The sequence below is a fragment of the Planococcus citri genome, chromosome 5 (genome assembly GCF_950023065.1).
Source record: "Planococcus citri chromosome 5, ihPlaCitr1.1, whole genome shotgun sequence".
In the NCBI taxonomy this organism is placed as follows: Eukaryota; Metazoa; Arthropoda; class Insecta; order Hemiptera; family Pseudococcidae; genus Planococcus; species Planococcus citri.
The window spans coordinates 6,473,066-6,497,361 of record NC_088681.1 but is presented as its reverse complement, the minus strand read 5'-3'; the positions used below and the strand labels follow the sequence as shown (position 1 = coordinate 6,497,361).

Genomic DNA, 24,296 nt, shown 5'->3' with positions numbered 1-24,296 from the left:
AATATTAGTTTTACTTTTGAGAGTTATTTTGACCATTTTTATAGATCAAGTGCGTACTTTTCAAAAAAAAAGCATAAATCACCAAAAGGCAAAAACAGTCAATGTTGAATTTTCAAAAATTCGCCAAAAATTGAAAAATGAACTTGGGCAGCTGAAAATTTGGTTTTAGGGGTTTTAGACTAAGTATCCTCTTTCCAAAAATCGCGGTTCCGTTCAAATCGTAAACCTAAAAATCTCTCCCACAAGTCACACTCACAAGTGATTGCATTTCATTTTCAATTTCAAGTTCTCAATCTCAACTCTCAAGTTTCTTTTTACTATTTCAATAGATTTTCATTTTTATTTTTTAATTAATTTTTTTTCTCAGTTCATGTTTTCAGTGTTTTCACGTTTTTAGTTTCTCTATTCATTCGATTTTGTTTTTTAGGTAATTATGTAATTAAATTTAAATTTTTGTTTTTCTTTATTCCATGCCCGTAGCCATTTCTTGTGCAGAACCGTACCTGTAAGTGTAACCGTAACCATAACACATCGATTGCAATGTTGCCAACTGTAACACGCCAAAACATGATAATTTTCATTTTCTTAACAACAACAATCGACTGATAACAAATTTACTGATAAGTACTGATAAAAATTTATCCATAAACTAAAACCCAGCTAACTTCAAAGTTTAGTATTTTTCATGCAACAGGTACTTTTTAAACGAAGAATCCGATGAATGGTGTATTGTAATTTAGAAAGAAATGTCGCGACAAAGTAACGACGTTTGTAATGAAACCTCCTTAAATAATTTTACTAACGCACGTGTGAACAATATGGATTTATTTGATGGTTTTTCTGAAGAGAAATCCGAGCAGAGCATGCTTGGAACTTCCAGTGATCATGTTACCTCAAACCAGTTCCAAAATAATATCTTGTGTAAGATCGAAAATGATTCTTATCCGTCTGATCAAGAAAAGTAAGTCAGCTCGTTTAAGAACCATCGTCTTTCTACATTTTTCTCTAATTTGTTGTTGAAACAATATATCTTTTATTTCAATAGTGTTCCAACGTTAGAACTAAAAGTGAAACAGGAGGCACGAACTGATCAACGTTTTGTAAAAGGTCAGTACATAGATATTTAGTATTAGTTCAGAACATATCACTAGGTACTTAGAATGAGTTTTGTTCCAAAAACTGGCAATTTATGGGGTTCATGTTATTGTAGTTTTCTACCATTTTCATATTCAACTTTTGTAGTGCCGAACATAATCTAATAATCCTGAAGTTTTTTTTTTAAATTTTTTTATTTACTTACATAATCATTAATTGTTGGGATTGGAGAAGTAAACAACTGTAAACTATGTTTTTCAGATGAGCTCCTACAATCTGCCGAACACGTTAAAGCCGAAGATGTTTACACTACGGATTCGAGTATGCCTTCCGTAGAAATATCGATCGACAACCCTGAGATTAAGATAGAAGTAAAATCAGAACCATTTACCGAAGAAGGTTGGTAATTACGTTAGTTTGTGGAAAATGTGAGGGACATCCTAAGGGATACTTTAAAGCAAAATTGCCAACTAAAAGTATGTATTTCTGGATTTTCAGTTATGCTCGATGAACCAGCCGAAATGATTGCCGAAGATAATCACTTTGTAAATTCGACAATTTCTCCCCAAGAAATATCTACCGACCTTCTTCATAGTGCGAAGGCAAACCTTAAACAATTTTCCATAAGAGGTGAGTAAGAAATCATATGTAAGGTGCACCGGGGCAAGTCAGAACGATTTTTCGCAATTTCAACTTTGACCAGCTGTTACTCCCCTTCTAATGAACCAATATGGATCAAATTTATTATGTAGGTTTCCATAAGGGTTCTTAACCTATGGTGAAAATTTGAGCGTGATTGACGCAGTAGATTTCGGTCAGTGGAATAAAATGTAAACTGTTCTGACTTACCCAATACCACCTATAGTAAAAGGCCTGAGCGCTGTTTTGTGACGTCATCGCTACTTGGTAGTACTTACGTATCTAACATATCATAATACACTATAGAATTGAATGAAAAATGCACTCAAACGAATTAAATCCTGCGAAAATTTTATTTTTCATATTTTATCTACATGAATAATGAATTTATGATCATGTAGGAATGATTTTAATGAAAAATAATGAAGAAATTAGGTTATAAACAACACTGTTTTTCAACATTAAAGATGAAAGTTATACATAAACTTGACAAAATTATACCTTTTGGCGGATAATACAACACTCACTGGTGAAATATAATTAAATAATCGTCGAATCTTGTCAAAATCCCACTAAAATCATCTAATTGGTTTGAGATGTTGATGGTTTCTTGATTCTTGATTAGATAACCTTATCCATCCATTGTAGTTGGATGGTTGTATTCACAATGCAGATTTAAAACGCATTTTAGATTATATGGTTCACTATTCATTTCACTGCGATGTTATTCCAGTAAAACACAGGCACTAGTACACATCAGTTTTCATTTTTATTCACTTCACAAGATATCTACACATCCGAATCACACAATGTCACAACACAAACAGATCGCGAAAAATTCACTTTTGTACAAAAATAAAGTAATCCAACACCACCAGTAGTTGAAAACAACAATATCTCATCACTACACCACATTTTAGAACGAATATTAATTAAAATGTCATCATTTTAATAACGTTTTTAACGAAAGTTTTACTCTATTTCACGAACTCGCCATTTAAATGTACGTTAAAATTCAAATGGTAAACACAATCGAGCCATCTACTAGTGGTGACGTCAGAAGGTGATAACGATTCAGCGCTCAGGCCTTTTACTATAGGTGGTATTGACTTACCCCAATTGGGGGAAGTCAGAAGGGGCTAAACTTTGCAGAGGTGTAGATCACAAATGGAGCGTCCTAGAAAAATTGCATAACACCAAAATTGTAGAGAATTTAATTCTCTTTGAGATCACTCTCATCAGATTTTCACTAGGACGCACGGTTCGTCCACTATATGCGAAAAACTAAGAAATAGAAAGTCTGTATTTTAGAACAAATTCAAAACAAGTTCAAAACAACAACAAAATACAATTGAACCAAAGACATCTAAAATGAAACTGAATCGCGAAAATTTTTATGCCGTGATGAAGTAGGGGTAGTACCCTCAAGTCACCTTTAGTGGCACTTCGCCAGATATAAACCTCTAGGCGCTAGAGCGAGTTTTCTAACTTACCCCGAATTCCAACTTCCCCCGGTGCACCTTATGTATTTTAGAATTATTATGCTGTCTGTCATGAGAAGAAACACTGTTGGGCTTATACGTGAATTTTTTTCAGTAGTGGACGCAGACACTTGCAGAAATGTGACTAAAAATAATCGTTACTCTTTGACTACGTCTTCTGCAGAAAATTCGAATAGCAGACGTTGCAGTACAGAGGATCCACTTGAGCAACATTTTGAAGAAGGTGAGTGTAAAGTAAGAGTACATCGGGTGATTTCATTTTTTTTTAAATTTAATTTTTCGGTACCTTTTTTATTTTTTGAATTTGACTACTCACCTGCTGTGTATGAGAGTACGAATATTTTTAGATTGAGAGGTAAAAAAAATTCTATAAAAAATGAATGATTTTTTTCATTTCTCCAAAGAAGATGTACCATTAGTTACCTTCCCAATTTTTAATTCCATTTTTTATTTTTCAGTTACACCTTTGAAACGGGAATATTCTGACGAAGATAGTCAATCTCCGAATTCTACCATTCCTTCCTCAAAAAAGTCGTTAGAGAGTCGTTATAACGCAGAGGCGCAACCAGGATACTCAAAAGATCAAGAAAACGCCGATCAAGGTCGGATTACTCGATCTGCAAAACAGAAAAAACATCTCTCAACTGTAAAAAGGCCAACGCGAAACTCCGGCAATGGTTCAAACAAGGTTGGTACATTTATATACTTACCATATTATTAGGGTAGATGCTGAAAAAAATATGTAAGAGGATTTCGATCAAAATTAGGAAAGGCGTGTATTTGAAGTTGAAAGTTGCTCGAAAAAAATTTAGTTCTGAAGGTGTTCCTAAAGGAGAGATGTATGGATTCTCGAAAAGGGGACGTGACCTCGATTTTTTTCGCTGTAGCTCCTACCAATCTTTTTTAGAAAAACGGCCCAGTTACAAAAGTACCTATACCTAAAGATGGCTTAGTTTTGTATTAGTCAAGATTCCGCATAAATCTACATATTATAAGCCATTCCCATTAAATATTCCAGACCACTTTTAGAGTCCTAATGAGGGATTGGAATTGGAAATTCACAAATCTTGTATTTTGAATGAGTTCCTGTTCCTGTTTTGAAAATTTTTTCTTTTAAAATATTTCACATTATAGTTGAGTCATTTTCAAGCTACCTAACAAGTAAGTCAATATTTCGAAACGCAGTGATGCCAATTTTTGGTCATTGTTGCTTGTATATTTGTATACATATAATTTCTGAAAACCAAAAAAATTTTGAATGTGAGAAGTCGATAGTTAGTTGGGTATTAGCAGTGTTAGGTACTTATTCTATCTATTGGAGAATAGACTACTTTCTAATTTTCAGCTGCTCAGTAGAACCCTGTATCTAGCAAAAAAAAAATGAAACCCCTCCCCCAGGGTTGTTATACTGTACCACAGTATGTACCGCAGTAACCTGGTATACCAAAAAAAAATTGTGGTACTGGAATTGGTACATGGTATAGGTAAAATTTAATTGTGGTATTGGGATCAGTATATGGTATTGGTATTGTTGAATTGTGGTATTTGGGATTGGTATTGGTATTGGTACCCTCATTATAGAACTTGGTACATGGTATTGGTATCCCGGGAAGATGAACCATTTTTTTACTGGTATCTCCTTCACTATCCCTCCTCGATTATAGATAGTGTAGTTCTACATCATGAAAATTGCATGAGCAGAAGTTGTTGTTTCCAATCATCATATTTCATGATGTTGGACTACACTATCTATGATCGAGGAGGGATAGTGACGTCTTCATGAATGCTTCAACATTATGAAATGCCAGAGACAGCTGCAATTTGACAGTGTAAAGCTTTTCAAAGTGGTAGATAAGCCTATTTCGATATTTCTGCAGAAAAACAATTGTACCACTAACCTTTGCGGGATGTAACTATTTGTTGACAAATATCAAGAAAGAATATCAACTTCAGCAGAAATTTCTCAAAACTTTCAAAAGCTCAGAGTTGTGGTTGAACAGCAGTTGAAAGCTTTTTACTGGATCTCAAATCCCCTGAATCCAGTAGTCATAAGCTAGACACAATCTCATGATTGTGAACGACGACTTCTGCTCATGCAATTTTCATGATGTAGAACTACAATATCTATGATCGAGGAGGGATAGTGACCTCTTCATGAATGCTTGAACATTATGAAATGCCAGGGAGTGCTGCAATTTGACTGTGTAAAGCTTTTCAAAGTGGTAGATAGACCTATTTCGATATTTCTGCAGAAAAACAATCGTACTGCTAACCTTTGTAGGATGTAACTATTTGGTGACAAATATCGAGAAAGAATATCCACGGAGTGATAAACAGATTTGAAGGGTGGATTGTAGATTTTCTGAACTTATGTGCCATTAAGAGCATTTGTGTTCCTTTCAATTCTTGTTTCTGTCATTTCAAGCCTACTTGAGAATATTTCCCATATGAAGAGTCCAGGGAAAGAACCAGGTAAGTCACTTTTTTTCAAAAATGAGTTTAGGGTTGAATTAAATTCACACTGAGGAGTAGAAAAATGTAGTCCATTTACATTTTGAAAAAAGTCGATTTTTCGTGGTTAAAATGGCCTTTAAAAAAAAGAGGAGAAGAGAAAAATGAGCCGAGACGAAATGTGAGGCGACAGGAAGAAAATTTCAACATCGTCAACTATTTAGAACACAAAAATTTTTCATTATGTCATCATAATAATCGATTTTCATCGAATTCAAGTTGTTGCGAAACACTGATTTTTCGATTTTTTGCTTGAGTTTTTCACGAAAACAGTGACTTTTCAAGTCGTGACTGGCTCATCTCTTCATTTTTTTCCTACAATGCCTCAAGTTGTGTTTGTGGGATGTTGTGTGATGTATTTAAAGTCATTACCTTGATGAAATTCAAATTCGCTACAAAATTGGAGCCTTCTGATACTTCAAAACGCCGTAACTCAGAAGTTTGAAAAAGTGACTTACCTGGTTCTTTCCCTGGACTCTTCATATTATGTACTCTGCGTATGCATGCTCTGTTTTTTTGGGTTTTTATCGAGACAAGTGTATCAAATTTTCAAAAAATCGCTCTGGTCCACCCTGCACACACCTTTCATGATTTCATTTTGTGAAAGCTCTACCATCAATATGCTCATCCAAAAATGGGACATGGGTCCCTGTATTTTATCCCAACCAATCAGGTTTTTGCTTCCTCGATTTTTGACAATAATCAAATAAATAAGTCTATCATTATCGAGGTGGCTTCAAGGGGCTGAGGGGTGAACTGTGAGTAAAAGTGATACTTGTGATGATCTTATTCAGGAAATTGAAACCATTTTTTCATAACATCTCAGGATTTGCTTGGGTGTTTAAGGGTTAAGTATTTATGTGGCATAATTAGTGGCAACACAATGATTCAAAAGAATAGGACGTGTCATTTTCGATATGATCTTTTTTTCCTGTAGGTGACTGTAGAGATGCGGGATTCATCGAAACCATTCCACTGCCAAGTGTGTAACAAACAGTTTGCTTATAAAAGATCTTTAAGTGCACATGGATTGGTACATAGTGAAGAGAAACCCTACAAATGCAGAACTTGCGGCACACGATTCAAGAACTACCAGAATAAATTGAGTCACGAACAACGCATGCATGTGGAAAAAGCTTGTTTTGAATGCGCTGTTTGCGGAAAAAAGTACTCTTATAAAGAGTCCCTCTTTACACACCTGAAACTACATTCCACGCCATTTTCTTGTCAAATATGTAGCAAAAGTTTTGCTCGAAAAGATCATCTTAGACAGCACCAACGGATGCATAGTGAAGAGAAATGCTACAAATGCGGCATTTGTGACGCACGATACAAGCACAATCGCCATAAAGTGAGGCACGAACGCACGCATGATGGACCTTGTTTCGAGTGCGCTGATTGCGGAAAAAAGTTTTCCTGTAAAGATAATCTCACTAAACATGTAAAAGTACATTTCGGTGTCAAGCCGTTTTCTTGCCAAAAGTGCGGTAAAAAATTTACACGAAAAGGCAGTCTTACTCAGCACCAACGGACACATACCAAAGAGAAACCCCTCAAATGCCGCATATGCAACCAAAAATTCAGTCACCAAGGGGAGAAAGCAAGACATGAACGTTTTCATCGTTTTGAGTGTGCCCATTGTGGCCGCAAATTCTGCTATAAGAAGTCCCTAGCCAACCACATATCATCAAAATGTACTTGAATATCAATAATTGAGTGCTTATCTCAATGTGTAAAATTGAAATTTGTTTTTTTTTCTATGTGACAAAAACTTGACTTGATACTTGACCGATTTCTTAAATTCAGTTTATTCTTAGAGATTGGCGTGTAAATGTCTCACTTATTGATATCCGACTTGTGCTTCAATTTTCGTATGGAAAAAAATACACAATGGTATTTTATGGTTGTTTTTTTTCAAATTCTTTCGATTAATGAAGTCATTACTCATTAAAATAAAATCAGAGTGAATTAAAGAAACTCTCAACTCTATAGTCGATTTATTGTTTTGAATTTTCGCAAACTTCACGATTTTTTTTTTTGAAAAGTGCAGAGTTTGACTGTGGGAGCATGAAATATTTCACATCAGTCAAGAGCCAACATACCGAATTACCGAATATGCCAATTTTTGGCCATTTATGCTAATTTCTGAAAACAGAAAAATTTTTAATTTGATAAGTATTAATTTTTAAAATTGGTAATATTTGCCAAAAAAATTGGCTCCACTGTGTTTCGAAATAGCAATCCCGCGTATGACAATAGGAAAAATTGCAAACCCCCTCCCCTCCATTGATCCATTGCAACAACTTTTTTCTTGAAAGCGATTATCCTAAGGAACAAAGGAGGAGTATCTATATAAGGCCATTTTTTGGCCCCAGACAGTTATCGACTGAACCACTCTTAAAATGTTGTAACAAATGCCCAAAATACAAATCCGTGGTTAGTTAACCCAAAATGGCCAATTTTTGGGCTCCAGGGGTCCCCAAAGTTGCGAATAAAAAAATAACTTTTCGAACCACTGAGTATTATTTTCAAAAACTTTTTTAGCGTAAAATATCTGTTTGAACCCGTTAAACATTATACGAGACAATTTTTATATTTTCGACCCTCGGGGGCAAAACTGAGGGGGTTTTGATTTTTGGAAAATTTTGGAACCACCATTTTGAACTTAATCCTTTTAACCCCGCTAAAAAGCTTTTTACTGTTTATTAGTATCTGAAAGACCTCCATCCTACTAAATTTTGAGCTCAATAAAATTTTGCGCTGGTACTCAAAAATTCAATTTTTCTATTTTTCGTAATTCGGATATTTTGGGAACCCCTGGGAAACTGGGAACCTGCGATTTGCGCCAAACGTACCGTTTTGAGGCATATATTCAATTATCTAGATGAAAAAGTTCAATTTAAGCTCCCTGTCTATTCGTAATTTTGAACCCTTTTTTTAGGGCCCCCCCACTTTGGGCACACCTGAAAAAGGCGTTTATGCATATTTTTTCAAATAAATTGAAGAATTTACATTTCAAACACCCTAGCAAGTGTTCGATAATTTTTCATTTGATTTTTCCGGTAACTTTCAAAATTGAGCTATTTTGGGTCAAATTCTGGCATTTTTACTTCGTTGAAATCGTGAAAACGTGATTTTAACGTTTTTCCGGATAGTAAAATCTCAGAATTTGACCCAAAGTAGCTCCATTTTGGAAGTTACCGGAAAAATCAAATGAAAAATAATTGAACACTTGCTAGGGTGTTTCAAATGTAAATTCTTCAATTTATTTGAAAAAATAATGCATAAACGCCTTTGGTAGGGATGTCCAAAGTGGGGGTAGGTTCTAAAAAGAGGCTTCAAAATTATGAAGGGAGCGAATCGCAGGTTTCTAGTTTTCCAGGGGTTCCCAAGATATGGAAATTACGAAAAATTGGAAAAAAAATTTCCAAAGTGGGGGGCTCTAAAAAAAAGGTTCAAAAACGAATATACAGGGAGCTTAACTGAACTTTTTCACGTAGATAATTGAATATATGCCTCAAAACGGTACGTTTGGCGCAAATCGCAGGTTCCCAGTTTCCCAGGGGTTCCCAAAATATCCGAATTACGAAAAATAGAAAAATTGAATTTTTGAGTACATGGCCTTATCGATACTCCTCCTTTAATGCATTTGCTTTTCAACATAGGACTGGACAATATGAAATGAATGCGTACGTCGCGTGTGGTGGAATTTCGTCATTCCATGCCGAATCGGCAGATTTTTGTTTTTGCACAGGAGTCTTCGATTTTTTTTCAAAATCAGATCATTTCGCACCTCGGGAGTAATAAGGTTTCATCTCAAAAAAGTGAAATTTTACAGGAGAGGGATTTTCTTTTTTTTTTTAAACTTGATTAATTATTTTTATCAACTTATAATTAATTGTGAGGAATGAATAGCACCTCATTTTAAAGATCTGGTATCCTACCTTCATTTAGCATAAGAACACTTTGAAAAATAAAATCTTAAAGAGAAAATATTTCAATGTTTGGAAAACATTTTGAGTTATACCCTTTCATTAAAGTTGATGTGGAGGCGAAAGAAAGCGTCCAAAAAAAATTTCATGATAACAAAGTTGTAGAGAATTAAATTTACAATCGACGTAATGTCGTTAGTTTTTTTCTAGAGTGCTTAGTTTTTGAGTTTTTCTCAAAAAACTAAAATTTCATGATATTGTAGGAAATCTCCAAACAAACCGGAGAATCGCTTACTCCAAAAATACGAACATCGAAGAATTAAATAACTTTATTCTTGAAAAACAAAAATGTCGACCGAAGAGGTCAACGAACTATTTTGTAAATAAAAACGGAGAGCGTAAAGCTCTTAACTACGTACTCGTATTACGATTAATGACGCGAATGAACGCAAAAACAAAACAAAACTACTGGAAAAACGTTTAAAAATATCAAAAAATTAATAGCCAACTATTTTCTATTTCATTCTTATAACGCCTGTCGAATTGGCGCAGCCATTAATTTCTTCTTACACAAAACAAATTTTAACTAAATTTTGCTCAAAAATAAAAGTGAAACTTTCATTTTTTCAACAGATATGTACAAATTCATTTTTCTGAAAAGTGATCAATTTTTTAAAAAAATTTCCATTTGGTACAAACCAATAAAAAATGCACTCCTTGTGACTATTTCAAACTGACAAACATTCAAAACAATCATTACTGTTTGTTAACACTTTGTATGTACGAAATTTGCTAAAAATGTGGAATTTTTTGAGATGTACCTTTATAACTCCAAACAACTTGCAATGTTGTTGGGATTTTGAGTTAGGCCATTTGGGGTTTTTACAAGATCTAGATAATGTACCCAACTCAAAGTGTTATTTTTGGTTGAGGGGGGGGGGGGTCATACAAACCCCAAAAATGCGAAAAACCTCAAAATCAATTTTTTTTAGATGTAACCTTATTACTCCCGAGGTGCGATATGTAAGCTAGAGGTCATCAAATGATGACGAATGACGCAAACCGGACATTTTTTCATTTTTTTTGGCGGATCTGTGGGATTTTAAAGTTCTCCAAAATGGTCGAAATTGAAAATTTTCAGTTGCAAATTGCTCCTGTTGTAGGTATGTAGTATAGAATTTTGAACTTTTTTTTCAAATTATAGTACATATGTACTTTGAGACAAAGGTAGAACTAGTATACTATTACGACATGGTTTACGTTACAATGAAGTCCCTATAGCACACTCAGAGACTGTTGCAGTAAAAACAAACAACCAACTCATTGTTAGTATATATAGTCCTCCAAAAGGTGATCTAGAAGGTTGTCTTGAAGCAACTTCACTGGTTATAGCTGCCAACAACTTACCAGCTGTTATAGCTGGTGACCTGAATGCCCGCACAGCAAGTATACAGGGCCAGATTACCAACCCAAGAGGACGTATTCTTGAACAATTTGTGGATGATAACCTTCTCACCATTCATAATTCAGAAACCCCAACAAGAATATGTCAAATACAAGGGACATACTTTTACACAATATTGGATTATTCAATTTCAACAGACAACCAAGTAGAAAACTGGGAAGTACAACTGGAAGACTTCCTCTCAGACCACCGGTTAATCACGTACAATATCACCACCATCAACCCTATCCCACAAAAGCCTATCCGTTACAAGATAGATCACAAAGCTCTACTCAACATCTTAAGGAACAGCAAACCACCAGACCTTCCTGAGAATCCCACTATAGAAGAAATAGATCAACACTGCAGATTATTATCAGAATTCCTGTATGATTGTACATATGAGAGTCTCCACTCCAATACAAGACAGATGTGTCATCAATTGGTGGACCACTGAACTTGAAAAACTCAAAAAGGCTTATAACAAGGCTTCTAACTATGCCAGAAGAAGCAATCTGACCCCATTGGAGGCAGTAGTGGCTAATGAACTAAGAAAATCGATTAGAAGAATCTATCGTAACTCCATAGCAGTGGAAAAAGAGCGAGCATGGAGATTCTTCTGCTCAAATGAGAAGTTATGGGGTAGAACATACAACCTGTTGGTTAAAAATAAAAAGTCCAGATTAGCAATGCCTGAGTCCATCTATGAAAGACGAGAAGAACTATTAACAAGCAAGTTTCCAGATGATCTGCTGCCAGATCCATTGCAGGACTTACACCTTCAATTCTTCAACGAATGCCCTATTCCTCCAATCAGTGCTTCTGAAGTCGCCAATGTTCTGAAATCCACTAGCAACAAAAGTGCACCAGGTCCAGACAAAGTTGGATATAAAACACTGAAAGCATTCAACAGGACCCATCCAAACTCCATGATACAGCTATTCAACAGTTGCCTACAGTCCAGCTACTTCCCAGCCTTTTGGAAAATTGGCAAAGTAGTTTTCATCCCAAAACCTGGCAAAGATCTTGACACATTTGATGGATATAGACCACTGACTTTACTGCCAACAATGGGCAAAGTATTTGAACGTTGTATTAAAAAACAGCTGCAACAATACATGGAAGAATACTCTCCACTACATCCTCTCCAATTTGGCTTTCGTAAAGGTAAATCAGCTGAGGAAGCCATCCACTCAGTAATGGATGCTGCAAGGAATCCCCCTACTGGCAATTCACTAATAGCCATGATATCCTTAGATATTAAAGGAGCTTTTGATCATGCCAGATGGCGGGACATTCTCCAAGTTCTTGACTGAAGAAATGTTCCTGCGTACATAATCAGAATCCTGAAGTCATATTTTGACGAACGATGGGTAGAATATGAGGCAACACGTAAGAAGATCACTCGAGGTTGCCGTCAGGGTTCTTCCATAGGCCCAGAATTATGGGATGATGATTACGATGACATTTTGTACCTCTACCAAGAACAGGAAGATGTATTCATTCAATGCTTCGCGGATGATACATTTCTAATGGTCTTTGCCAATACAGTCCAATTCCTACTACAGAGAGTTCAACAAGTCACACAAAACGCTCGAGAATGGTTGGATTCACGAGGGTTGATACTCAGTGTTGGGAAAACACAATGTATGGTAGTGGATTCAAGAAGCAACCTTCAAAAACAGATTGACCAATTATCTGATCACCTAGTTATTGACAATGAACAGGTTCCAATAACAGGAAACATCAAATACCTTGGTGTAATAATAAACAGCACGCTCACATGGGAGGATCATATCAATTACACCATTGAACGATCAACAAGGTATCTCCCTCTGATGGAAACTATTTGCCGAAATCTATATGGATACTCCTCATGGGCCAGGAGAATCATGTACTACTGTACTGTAGTCACAACACTGTTGTATTGTTCAAGCCTGTTTTACCAGGAACTACGAGACACACAACATATCAGATCACTGCAAAAAATAAGAAGAAGAATTGCTACCAACATTGGCAGGTTGTACCGTACAACTGGAGTAGAATCTGCTGGTGTGATATCAGGATTCCCTCCTATAGATCTTATTATAATCGAACGCAGCATTCTGTGGCTTATCAAAAAGCAGCTACCAGTACCAGATTACTATGGATACCCTCACCAAGTTGAGTTTGAGGGCAACAGCTTAGAACTTAGAACAAGTTACAGAGCTCACTCCCTGAATATCTGGCAAGCCCGCTGGAGATCTTACCAACATGGGAATTGGACTAAGAGGCTCATTCCATCAGTACACAGGCTTCTCCCAATACAGGAACTGGACTTCTGGCTCGGACAAGCTTTGACAGGCCATGGCTGCTTTCGCAAATATCTGCATACCATGAAGAAATGTGACTCCCCAACATGCTCCTGCGGCAAGGCACCAGAGAGCGTTGACCACGTAATACTAGCTTGTCACCGTAGTCAGGCAGCAAGACCATCAAACATCACGCCAACGAATCTACCAGATGTTCATGACCCCATTCATCGAAAGTACCTACGACAAACAGTGAGGGAACTGTGGGCAGCCGAACAAGCTCGACAAATGAAACCTCCTCAATGCCGACTTTGAAAGGAGGCACTGGAAGCATAATCGCGAAACACTCTTTATAGTTTTCCTCCAGCAGGCCTCAATGGTCCCAGACAGGGGTGCCATGACAGGGAATGGCTCAAATTCAGTTGTCGTAGTGAAGCAAATATACTTAAAAGCCTAAGGCATAGTGTATTGGCTTAAACACATTACAAGTAGACAACCAACAAACCAAAAAAAAAAAAAAAAAAAAAAGTATGTACTTTGAGAGGATAATTGACGAAAGATGTCAAAATCAGTGTTTCCACTTTCAATGACCTAAAAAACTGATTTAAAAATATAACCACGATTTCCGCCAGTAAAAATTCTGAAAAATTCTCAGTTTTACTCCTTTATTATGTAAATTAACATATGTAGTTAGGTACCAAAAAATTGGACTGGCATTTTTTTAGGCAGATTTTTGTAAAAAATGATGGCTATTGCGATAGGCCCGACTTTGGAAAGAAAGGTCTAGGGTCAAAAATTTTGATACTTACTTCTCGACGTTTTGAGCTCAAGATTCCCGGTGTGTCAGTTTTTATATACATAATACATACGTTTCAGTAGGGTAACACACTTATCCATAAGAAAAGCACGTGTCGTTTGCTATATGATTTTCTTTTCCTTTAGGTAAAGGTACAAATGCGGGATTCATTGCCTTACTGTTGCGATATTTGTGGTACAAAGTTTTCCTATAAACGTGATTGGGCAAGACATCAGGAAGAACATATGAAGCCGTTTCACTGCCAAGTTTGTGACAAACCGTTTGTTTATGAGGAAGATTTATTTGCACATGGATTGGCACATGATGAAGAGCAAGACTACAAATGCCGCAGTTGTGACGCACGATTCATGGACAATCGTAGTAGATTGGAGCACGAACGCGTGCATGCAAAACGAGATTGTTTCGAGTGCCCTGATTGCGGAAAAAAGTTTTCCCATAAACAATCTGTCATGACACACCAGAGACTACATTCCGGTGTAAAACCATTTTCTTGTAAAACTTGTGGCAAACGTTTTACTCAACATCATCATCTTACAGATCACCAACGCACGCATAGCAAAGAGAAACCCTTCCAATGCCGCATATGCAACCAACGATTCACTCAGAAAGGGAATAGGGCACAGCACGAACGTTTCCATGTAGAGGGCCCTCGTTTTGAGTGTGCCCATTGCGGCAACAAATTCCGCAGTAAGATCGCCTTAGCCAATCACATATCATCCAAATGTTCTTAAATTTCAATGATTGACTGCGTATCTGAGTGTGTACACATTCAAATTTGTGTTTTTTTTATCAACGTGAAAAAAACTTGACTTGATGAGCGATTTCTTAAATTCAATGTATTCGTAGAGATTGGCGCGTAAATGCCTAACTTACATTTATAGGAAAAAATACACGATGGTAGTTGTTTATGTTTGCTGTTTTTTTTTCTTTTTCAAAGTGTATCGATTAATGAAGTTACCAATAGCAAATCAGAATGAGTTACAGAATCTCTCAATTCGATAGTCGATTGATTTCCCTTCACTCGATGAAAAATTAACTCGTCACAAAAAATTCAAAAAATAAACAAATTTTAATTTTTTTGCTGTAAGTGATTTTTATCAATTTTTTCATGAAATACGTCAGAAAGAGGTTAAAATAAAACAACTGAATAGATTTAAACTTTTTTTGATGTTTGGAATTGAAAATAGAATTTTTTCGAATTTTGATTATCTTGTGATGAGTTCATTTTATCGAGTGAAAGGGGGTTTTCAACTTTTTCAACAGATACGTAAAAATAGGGGTCAAATTGAAATTGGTCAACTTTACCAATCAGAACTTTTTTTCATGTTTTAAATTTAGAAAATCGCATTTTTTCGCAAACTTTAAATTTTTTAAAATTGACTTTGAGACAAGTTACCATTCCAATTTTTTAATATGTTGTTCAGCATGAACAGTTGTCCATAATATATTTTTTTCAGAATTTTTGAGAGTCGAAACGATATGAAAACCACGTTTTGAAACTTTTTGAGCTAATTTTTTGTACGAAAAAAAGTGGCAACACTGATTTTTATGATATCCCCAAAAAGCTTTTCAAAACCCCTAACTGTGGGAAAAAGTTCCATTTTGGTACGTATCGCGGTTATCGAGTAACCCACTGCAGAAATGGATGAGGTTCGCTGAAAACTTTGACAGTTTGACACCCCCTGGCTGCCATTAAAAATGGGCTAGAGGGCTGCGATTTGCGCCATTGGTCATCCCTTCGGAAGGTCTTTCCACAGGAAAAATTTCAAAAAAATCGCCGAACCCATCTACCACCTTCTTGGTCCAATTGACGTGGAATGACCCATGATGGTACTCCATGTTAGCTGTTTTTTCCCCTTTTTCAAAGTGTATCGATTAATGAAGTTACCCAATGCAAATCAGAGTGAATTACAGAATTTCTGAATGCGATTGATTAGTTTGAATTTTTGCAATCTTCGCATAAAATATCGGGTTTCATAATTTGTCTGACTTTTTTAGTAAGCAGCGACATTTATTAATAACATCGAAAAATACAAGTTATAGAGTGGTATTAAATTTAATTATAGGTGATTGTAAAATGCTCTTTTTCTTAGTCAAGCCCATGACAATAGGAATAATTTCATCCAAGCCCCTACCACTCTGTTTTTCTGGGAAAAGTACTTTCTTCAAAGGGGCATTGTAGGGAAGTTTTAAAGCGAACTTGCCCCCCTCCCCCCAAAAAAGTTTTCCTAATAACAGAATGGCGCCCATTTTAGGGGGGGGGGTTATGGGGGAAAGAAATTTTCAAATTAAGAAAAAGGAGGTCAAAAATTATTATTATTATTTTTTTTGATAAATGACATTATATTTCGAAATATCACTCTAATTTACATCACTGTACATACTTAATTGGACTACAAACATTTATGATTTCAAAAATTGCCTAGAAATCCTAATTTTGGATCTTTCTGTCTGCATTATTTCGCACCTTGGGAGTAATAAGGTTACTTCTCAAAAAAGTGACATTTTACAGAAGACTGATTTTCTTTTTTTAAAGGAATGAATAGCACCTCATTTTAATGATCTGGTATCGTACCATCATTTAGCATAAGAACACTTTGAAAAATAAAATCTTAAAGAGGAAATACTGTATTTCAATGTTTGGAAAACATTTTGAGTTATAACCTTTAATTAAAGTTGATTTGGAGGCGAAAGGAAGCGTCCAAAAAAAATTTCATGCCAACAAAGTTGTAGAGAATTAAATTTCCAATCGGCGTATGTCGTTAGTTTTTTTCTATAGTGCTCAGTTTTTGAGTTTTTCTCAAAAAACTAAAATTTCATTATATTGTGCAAATTCATTTTTCTGAAAAGTGATCAATTTAAAAAAAATTTTCCATTTGGTACAAACCAATAAAAAATGCTCTCGTTGTGACTATTTCTAACTGACAAACATTCAAAACAATCAAAACTGTTTGTTAACACTTTGCATGTACGAAATTTGCTCAAAAAAGGTGGAGTTTTTTGAGATGTACCCTTATAACTCCAAACAACTTGCAATGTTGTTGGGATTTTGAGTTAGGCCATTTGCGTTTTTTACAAGATCTAGATAATGTACCCAACTCAAAGTGTTATTTTTGGTTGAGGGGGGTCATACAAGCCCCAAAAATGCAAAAACATAAAAATCATTTTTTTTTCGAGATGTAGGTAACCTTATTACTCCCAAGGTGCAAAATAGAGTTGGAAAGCCGAAATTTACTCTGCACATTGCGTGCTATAAAGTTAATTCGGGCAGATTTTGTGGTATTTTTTGAAAAACAGAAGATACTAAAAGCCTTTGGCGGCTACAAAACGGATTGAAACTGCCTGCAATACATCTCAAAATTAATGTAAAAAATAGGCTGGAAACTGAATTTCATCTTTCTACCTCAAACGGAGGCGGAAGGGTAATTTATTGAAGTGCAGATTGAATTATGGATTTCCAGCTGTTTTGACGAAATTTTCTGGAAATTTCGAGCATTTAAAAATCTGCTCAAGCCTCTAGTCGTTTCCAATAATTCACTGGAGGCTTCAAAATGACTTGTAATCTACCTGCAGTCGACTTCATATCGTGTTGAAATTAGTTTACAGAATGAATTTCTGTTTTACAACTTCATTTGATGAGATTTTGTCGAAATATCAAGTTTCAAAAATCTGCTGGAGACTCCAGAATTGCCCAACAGGGTGGTTTCAAACCGTTTTCAACCGATTAGACTGGTCGAAAATGGGATGTATCCCAAATTTCAACTTTCTAGGTCAATATGATTTTTTTCTCATTTTTGGCTTAAATTTGATTTTTTTAAATTCGCCAACAAATCGAGAAAAGCAATTGATTGAACACTTGAAGTTTTTCTGATGATAAATTTTTCAATGCTCTTTCTATCTATAGCTTTGTCCAGTTCAAAAAATGTTGTGGGAATCTTATTTTGGAATTTGGAAAGCAAAATCTGGGTTTTGGTTGACCTGTGAATCGAAATGACCGTCATTTTGGTAGTGAGGCCAAATTTTTTTTTTTGCAATTTTGCTTCAAAAGGTTTCCTAAGATGATGTAGATATACAGAAATAGGTAGAAAAATAACCAATATGACGCTACCACACAATTTACTTTTTCATGAAATGAACATTTTTTCGAGTGTGTAAAATATGTTTTTCCCTCGTAAATTGTCATCACCCTAATCCAACAACCAATTATGAGCTAGCATTACTGTTATTCACTGGTGACTGTGTTATCAAACTAAATATTAAACATAACACTTTTTTGGGTGTACATACTCTGTATTAATGGGCATTTTGTATGTTTTAATTTGGGTATTTATAGGGCATAACTAGTTGGCAACTCAATTATTTAGAAGAAAAGAACGTCTCATTTGCGATATGATCTTTTTTTCCTGTAGGTGAAGGTACAGATGCGAGATTCATTACCTTACTGCTGCGATATTTGTAGTAAGAAGTTTTCCAGCAAACGTGATTGGACGAGACACCAGCGTCAACATACGAAGCCCTTTCACTGCCAAGTCTGTGACAAACGGTTCGCTTATAAGTTCCGTCTTATTACACATGGATTGACACATAGTGAAAAGAAACGTTTTAAATGCAGCATTTGTGACGCACAATTCAAGCAAAATACGCATAAAGTGAAGCACGAACGGGTGCATAAGGAAGGAGCTTGTTTTGAGTGCACTGTTTGTGGAAAAATGTTTTCCTATAAACATGCTCTCATTACACACCTGAGAGTACATTCCGGTGTGAAACCATTTTCTTGCCAAACTTGTAGCAAAAGTTTTACTCGAAAAGATCATCTTATTAGGCACCAATGGACGCATAGTGAAGAGAAACCCTTCAAATGCCGCATATGCAACCAACAATTCCGTCAGCAAGAATATAAGAATATGCACGAACGTTTCCATGTGGAGGGCCCTCGTTTTGAGTGTGCCCATTGCGGCAAGAAATACCGCTATAAGCGCGACCTAGCCAAACACATATCATCTAAATGTACTTGAATTTCAGTAATTGACTACCTATCCAAATGTGTAATACAGATTCAAAGTTTTTTCTTTGTTATGTTTTTTTTTTCAATGAGGAATAAACTTGACTTGTAACTTGACCGATTTCTTAAATTTATGTTTATTCTTAGAGATAGGCGCGTAAATGCCTTATTGACATCCGACTTGTGTTACAACTGACATTTATGGGTAAAAATACACGATGGTATTTTATGTTTGGCGTTTTTTTTCTTTTTTCAAAATCTAAAAATCGATTAATGAAATCATCAAAATCCAATCAGAGTTGATCAAGGAATCTCTCAACTCTGTAGTCGATCTGTTTTTTTGAATTTTTGTAAACCGTACAATATTTTTTGAATTGTACAGAGCTATAGGTCGAAGGAGCATAGAATCAAAATTTTACCAAATTGACCTGGAAAGCTGAAATTTGGGATTTGTCCAATTTCCGATCCGCCAAATCGATGGAAAACGATTTCCAACCATTTTGAGCAGTTCTGGAGCCTCCAGAAGATTTTTGAAACTTGAAATTTCATTGGAGTGCAGAAAGAATTATTTATTTTTAGCACTTTTGGTAATTTTTTTTTGGAAATTTCGAACATTGGAAAAATTGCTGAAGGGCCTAGTAATTTCCAAAAATTTGCGGGAGGCTCCAATACTACTTCAAATCTACCTGTAGTCAACTTCATAGCGTATTGAAATAAGTTTACAGAATGAATTTCAGATTTCCAACTTCATATGATGAGATTTTGTGTAAATTTCAAGTTTCAAAAATCTGCTGAAGTCTTGAAAACTGCCCAAAACGCTTTGTTACAATTTTCAATCGATTTGGCAGCTCGAAAATGGGACATATTCTTAATTTCAGCTTTCTAGATCAATTTGGTAAATTTTTTATTTTATTTCTCATTTTTTGTCCTAATTTGATTTTCGAAAATTCACCAGAAAACGAATAATAACTACACTATTTTGTATGTAGGTACATACTTAAAATTTTGACTGGTGATAAATTTTTCCATGCTTATTAGATCAATGGTGGTTCCATGTCAACTCTACCAAAAAATAAAGGCGATTTTGAAAGTCATGTCTTTCAATTTTGCTCAATTTTTTTTTACAATGTATGTACCCATCCAGTAAGTAAGAACCCCGCAATTAGTTTGGTCCCAGTCCCCTCAGGGAGCGGGGGGGGGCTTCCATTATTTTCACTTGTCTTGAGATACTCAACTTCAGCAGCCCATTCCTCCAAAACGATGATACTTTGATCAAAACTGATTCCACAGTTCGAAAGAGCATTGCATTCAGAACTTTTTAAGCATTTTGAAATTTTCAAAAGTTGAAAGTTGAACTTTCAAATTGAAAGTTCAAATTTCAAAATGGCGCTGTAAGTGGGAGCTACCATTTAAAATTTTGATAAAATTTCCTTAGATGTACCTTTTGATGTTTTTTCGAAATATTCAAGTTTCGAGGTGGGATCTCTTGATGGTGGGGAAGCACCCCCATCCCCAATTTTGGGTGAAACTTACAAAAGTAAATCTGGGGCATGTGATGTATCGAATTCTATGGTGTTGGTGACGCTGAACACGAATATGACGTTAGATTTTTGATAGGACTCCATCCATGGCCTCCAGCACCTCCCCAAAGGGTGTAAAAGTTCGAAAAAGTGATTTGTTCGTTCGACCCATGGCATAGTATGTTTTTGGTGACGCTGAACACGAATATGACGTCACCAACACCATAGAATTCAATATGTACATCACATGCCCCAGATTTACTTTTGAAAGTTTCACCCAAAATTGGCGATGGTGGTGCTTCCCCTCCATTAGCAACTTATCGCGCATTTTTCTCCCGAACAACAACTTGGCGGGGCTTTTACCAGTCACTGAATGCGGCGTGGAACGGTACATCAACAAATAATCAACTAGAGCACTTTTAATACTCTTGTTCTTCAACTGCGCAATTTTCAGGACCTTCTGTAGGGAACAATTCTGCCTTTCAATTTCACCATTTGCTTGCGGCCAATAGGGAGGCGAGGTATAAGACACAATACCATAAGACAAGCAGAAATTCTTGAAGACAGCCGACGTAAACTGAGCCCTGTTATCGGACGTTATCAAATAGGGAACTCCATGTCTCGTAAAAATATTGGTGATAAACTCGACAGTTGACTCAGCAGAAATCTCGTTCATGATTATAGCCTCGACATAACGGCTAAAATAATCAACTACAACACACAAGTGTTGCTTCGACGCAGGTAACTACTTGAAATCGATAGCCAAATCTTGCCATGGCCCATCCGGCAGCTTTCTTCTTGCCATCTGCTCGATCGTAAATGATTTATCAACTTTCTGGCACGAATCACAACTCCGTACATATTTTTCTGCTGACGCATCGATTCCTGGACACCAGACCTTGGTTCGTAAACGCTCCTTCGTCTTGCTAATACCGGGATGACCCTCATGTGCGTTACTCAAAATTTGTTTGCAAATAGTAGAAGGGACAACGATTTGATTCCCACATAGAAGAACTCCTCTTACAACACAGAGCTCTGTAGCAATCGCTGAATACGGTTTGACCTTCAGCTCTCGACCCAACAGTAGATCATTGCAAATGCTCGACAGCTCCGGATCTTTCTTCGTTGCTTCGTGAATATCACGCAACGTCACTGCTCTTGGAACAAGATGCTCCACAAAACCAATCAGATTCTTCTCCTACATCTGATTAACACTGCTCGCTGGAGGTTCGACTTGAAGTAAGCGAGAAAGGGGGTCGGCAATGTTATTTTTGCGTGGCACGTACTTGACAACATAATCAAACGCCTGTAACAGGAGTACCCACCTCTCGATTCATGCACATGGCTTCAATCTGGAACTGAAAATGACTTCCAACGGCTTATGGTCTGTTATCAACTCAAACTTAACTTACGACCAATGAGATAATACTTTAGCCTCTCGACAGCATAAACTAAGGCTAGCGCTTCCTTCTCAGTTTGGGAATACCTTCGCTCGACATCTGTAAGGGAAGGACTGACGTAACAAATCACTCGCGTTTCTTCGCCCCTTTTTCTGCAACAACACCGCACCGAGGCCTACTGGGCTCGCATCAGCCATCACAATCGTTGGCAAATCGGGATCGTACAAGTACAGGTGACTCTCATCTGAGTTGGCATGGAATGGCCCTCAAGCTTTATCTAGTTCTAAAAATTTCTTGCTAATCCTATGTTGAAAAACAAAATCTGTGATTTCGGCTGCACTGTCAATTAATCCAAATGCCGGACATTTTGTAAGTAGAATCAACTTTTCTTTTGGCAAGTTTGCCTTAAAATGTTGCTTAACATGTCCCCTTTAAGAAAAAAGTTGTCCCAGCGGATCGGCGAGGGGGAGATGCATCTATTCTTATTGGCATATGGTGAACTGTAAGTGGTCTTGGATTTCATTAGGGTTCGCTGAAATCGAAGCAGAATCTCAAATGCTACATTTTGAAGCTGGCCATTTTTCTCAAAACTAGTTACGTAGTGGCTAAAGCAAACTTTAAGCTGTTCTGGAGCCTCCAGCAGATTTTTGAAACTTGAAATTTCTACAAAATTTCATCCAATGTACGATTTTGAGGAAATTTTAAAATTCAAAAATCTGCTGGTAGCTCCAAAACTGCTGAAATCTGATACCATTTCCAATCGATTTGGCAAGTCGAAAATAGGGCAGGTCATTTGGGTAAAATTTCAATTTTTTTTCTCATTTCAAGCCTAATCTTGATTTTTAAAAATCCACCAGAAAACAAAAAATAGGTACACAATTTTGCGCATGAAATGTTGGCATGTGACCAATTTTAGCATGCTCTTCAGATTTAGATGTTTCCAGTTCCGAAAATTTCGTGTGAATCTTATGTCGGAAAGCAGAATCTGCGACGTTGCTTCACCTGTCAATCAAAGTGGTCGTCATTTTGTGAGTTAGGACAATTTTTTTCGGCAAGTTTGCTTTAAAACATTAATTAACGCGATGTCCTTTTCAAGACAAAAGTTGTCCCAGAGGATCGGAGATGACGTGGGAGGAGGGTTGCATTTATTCCTATTATTGGAACTGGGCCATTTTTCTCAAAACTACTCATGTAAATGATTCTTCTTTGAGCCTCCTCTTCTATGGACATGATATTAAACATGAAACTTTTTTGGGGTACGGTACTCGGTATTTTTACGCATCTTGTATGTATATATATATATATATGCTTCGTTTTGGTATTTATGGGGCATAACTACTTGGTAACACATTATTCAAAAGAAAAGAGCCTGTCGTTCATAATATTATGATCTTTTTTTCCTGTAGGCAAAGGTGCAGACGCAGGATTCATTGCCTTACTGCTGCGATATTTGTAGTAAGAAGTTTTCCAGCAAACGTGATTGGTCAAGACATCAGCGAGAACATTCGAAGCCCTTTCACTGCCAAGTCTGTGACAAACGGTTTGCTTATAAGTTCCGTCTTATTAGACATGGATTGACACATAGTGAAAAGAAACGCTACAAATGCAGCATTTGTGACGCACAATTCAAGTACAATGACAGTAAAGTAGCGCACGAACGCGTGCATATGGAAGGAGCTTGTTTTGAGTGCGCTGATTGCGGAAAAAAGTTTTCCCATAAACGTAATCTCATTAGACACCTGAAACTACATTCCGGTGTGAAACAGTTTTCTTGCCAAACATGTAGCAAAAGTTTTGCTCAAAAAGGCTATCTTATTCGGCACCAACGGTCGCATAGTGAAGAAAACCCCTTCAAATGCCGCATATGCAACAAACAATTCAAACATAGTCGCAGTAGGTATCCATGTGGAGGGCCCTCGTTTTGAGTGTGCCCATTGCGGCAAAAAATTCGTCAGTAAGCTCAACTTAGCCAATCACATATCATCTAAATGTACTTGAATTTCAATAATTGACTATCTATCTAAAATATGTGTTCAATATTGTGTGCTGTCTTTGTTTTTTTTTTTTTTTTTTCAATTTGAAAAAACTTGACTTGATACCTACTTGACATAATGGTAAAAAAATACATGATGATATTTTTATG

The 24,296-nt window shown here is 36.3% G+C and overlaps 2 protein-coding genes across 7 annotated transcripts in view; both read left to right on the top strand.

Moving 5' to 3' along the window:
• Window positions 1-24,296, top strand: part of LOC135849104 (zinc finger protein 34-like) — a 183,474-nt gene that overhangs the window by 135,059 nt on the left and 24,119 nt on the right. The window lies entirely within an intron of this gene.
• On the top strand, window positions 618-24,296 carry LOC135849110 (zinc finger protein 391-like). Of its 6 annotated transcripts, none has more exons than XM_065369360.1 (7): window positions 618-961; window positions 1,046-1,107; window positions 1,357-1,494; window positions 1,573-1,725; window positions 3,334-3,459; window positions 3,695-3,924; window positions 6,685-7,652. In XM_065369360.1, the coding sequence occupies exons 1-7, from the start codon at window positions 747-749 to the stop codon at window positions 7,447-7,449; spliced, it is 1,689 nt and encodes a 562-aa protein (XP_065225432.1). In that variant the 5' UTR covers window positions 618-746; the 3' UTR covers window positions 7,450-7,652. The 6 variants fall into 6 exon arrangements, with proteins under 6 accessions (XP_065225432.1, XP_065225436.1, XP_065225431.1 ...); XM_065369364.1 differs by lacking the exon at window positions 6,685-7,652 and adding an exon at window positions 18,641-19,462 and having other exon boundaries at window positions 619-961; window positions 3,331-3,459; XM_065369359.1 differs by having other exon boundaries at window positions 619-961; window positions 3,331-3,459; window positions 6,685-7,650.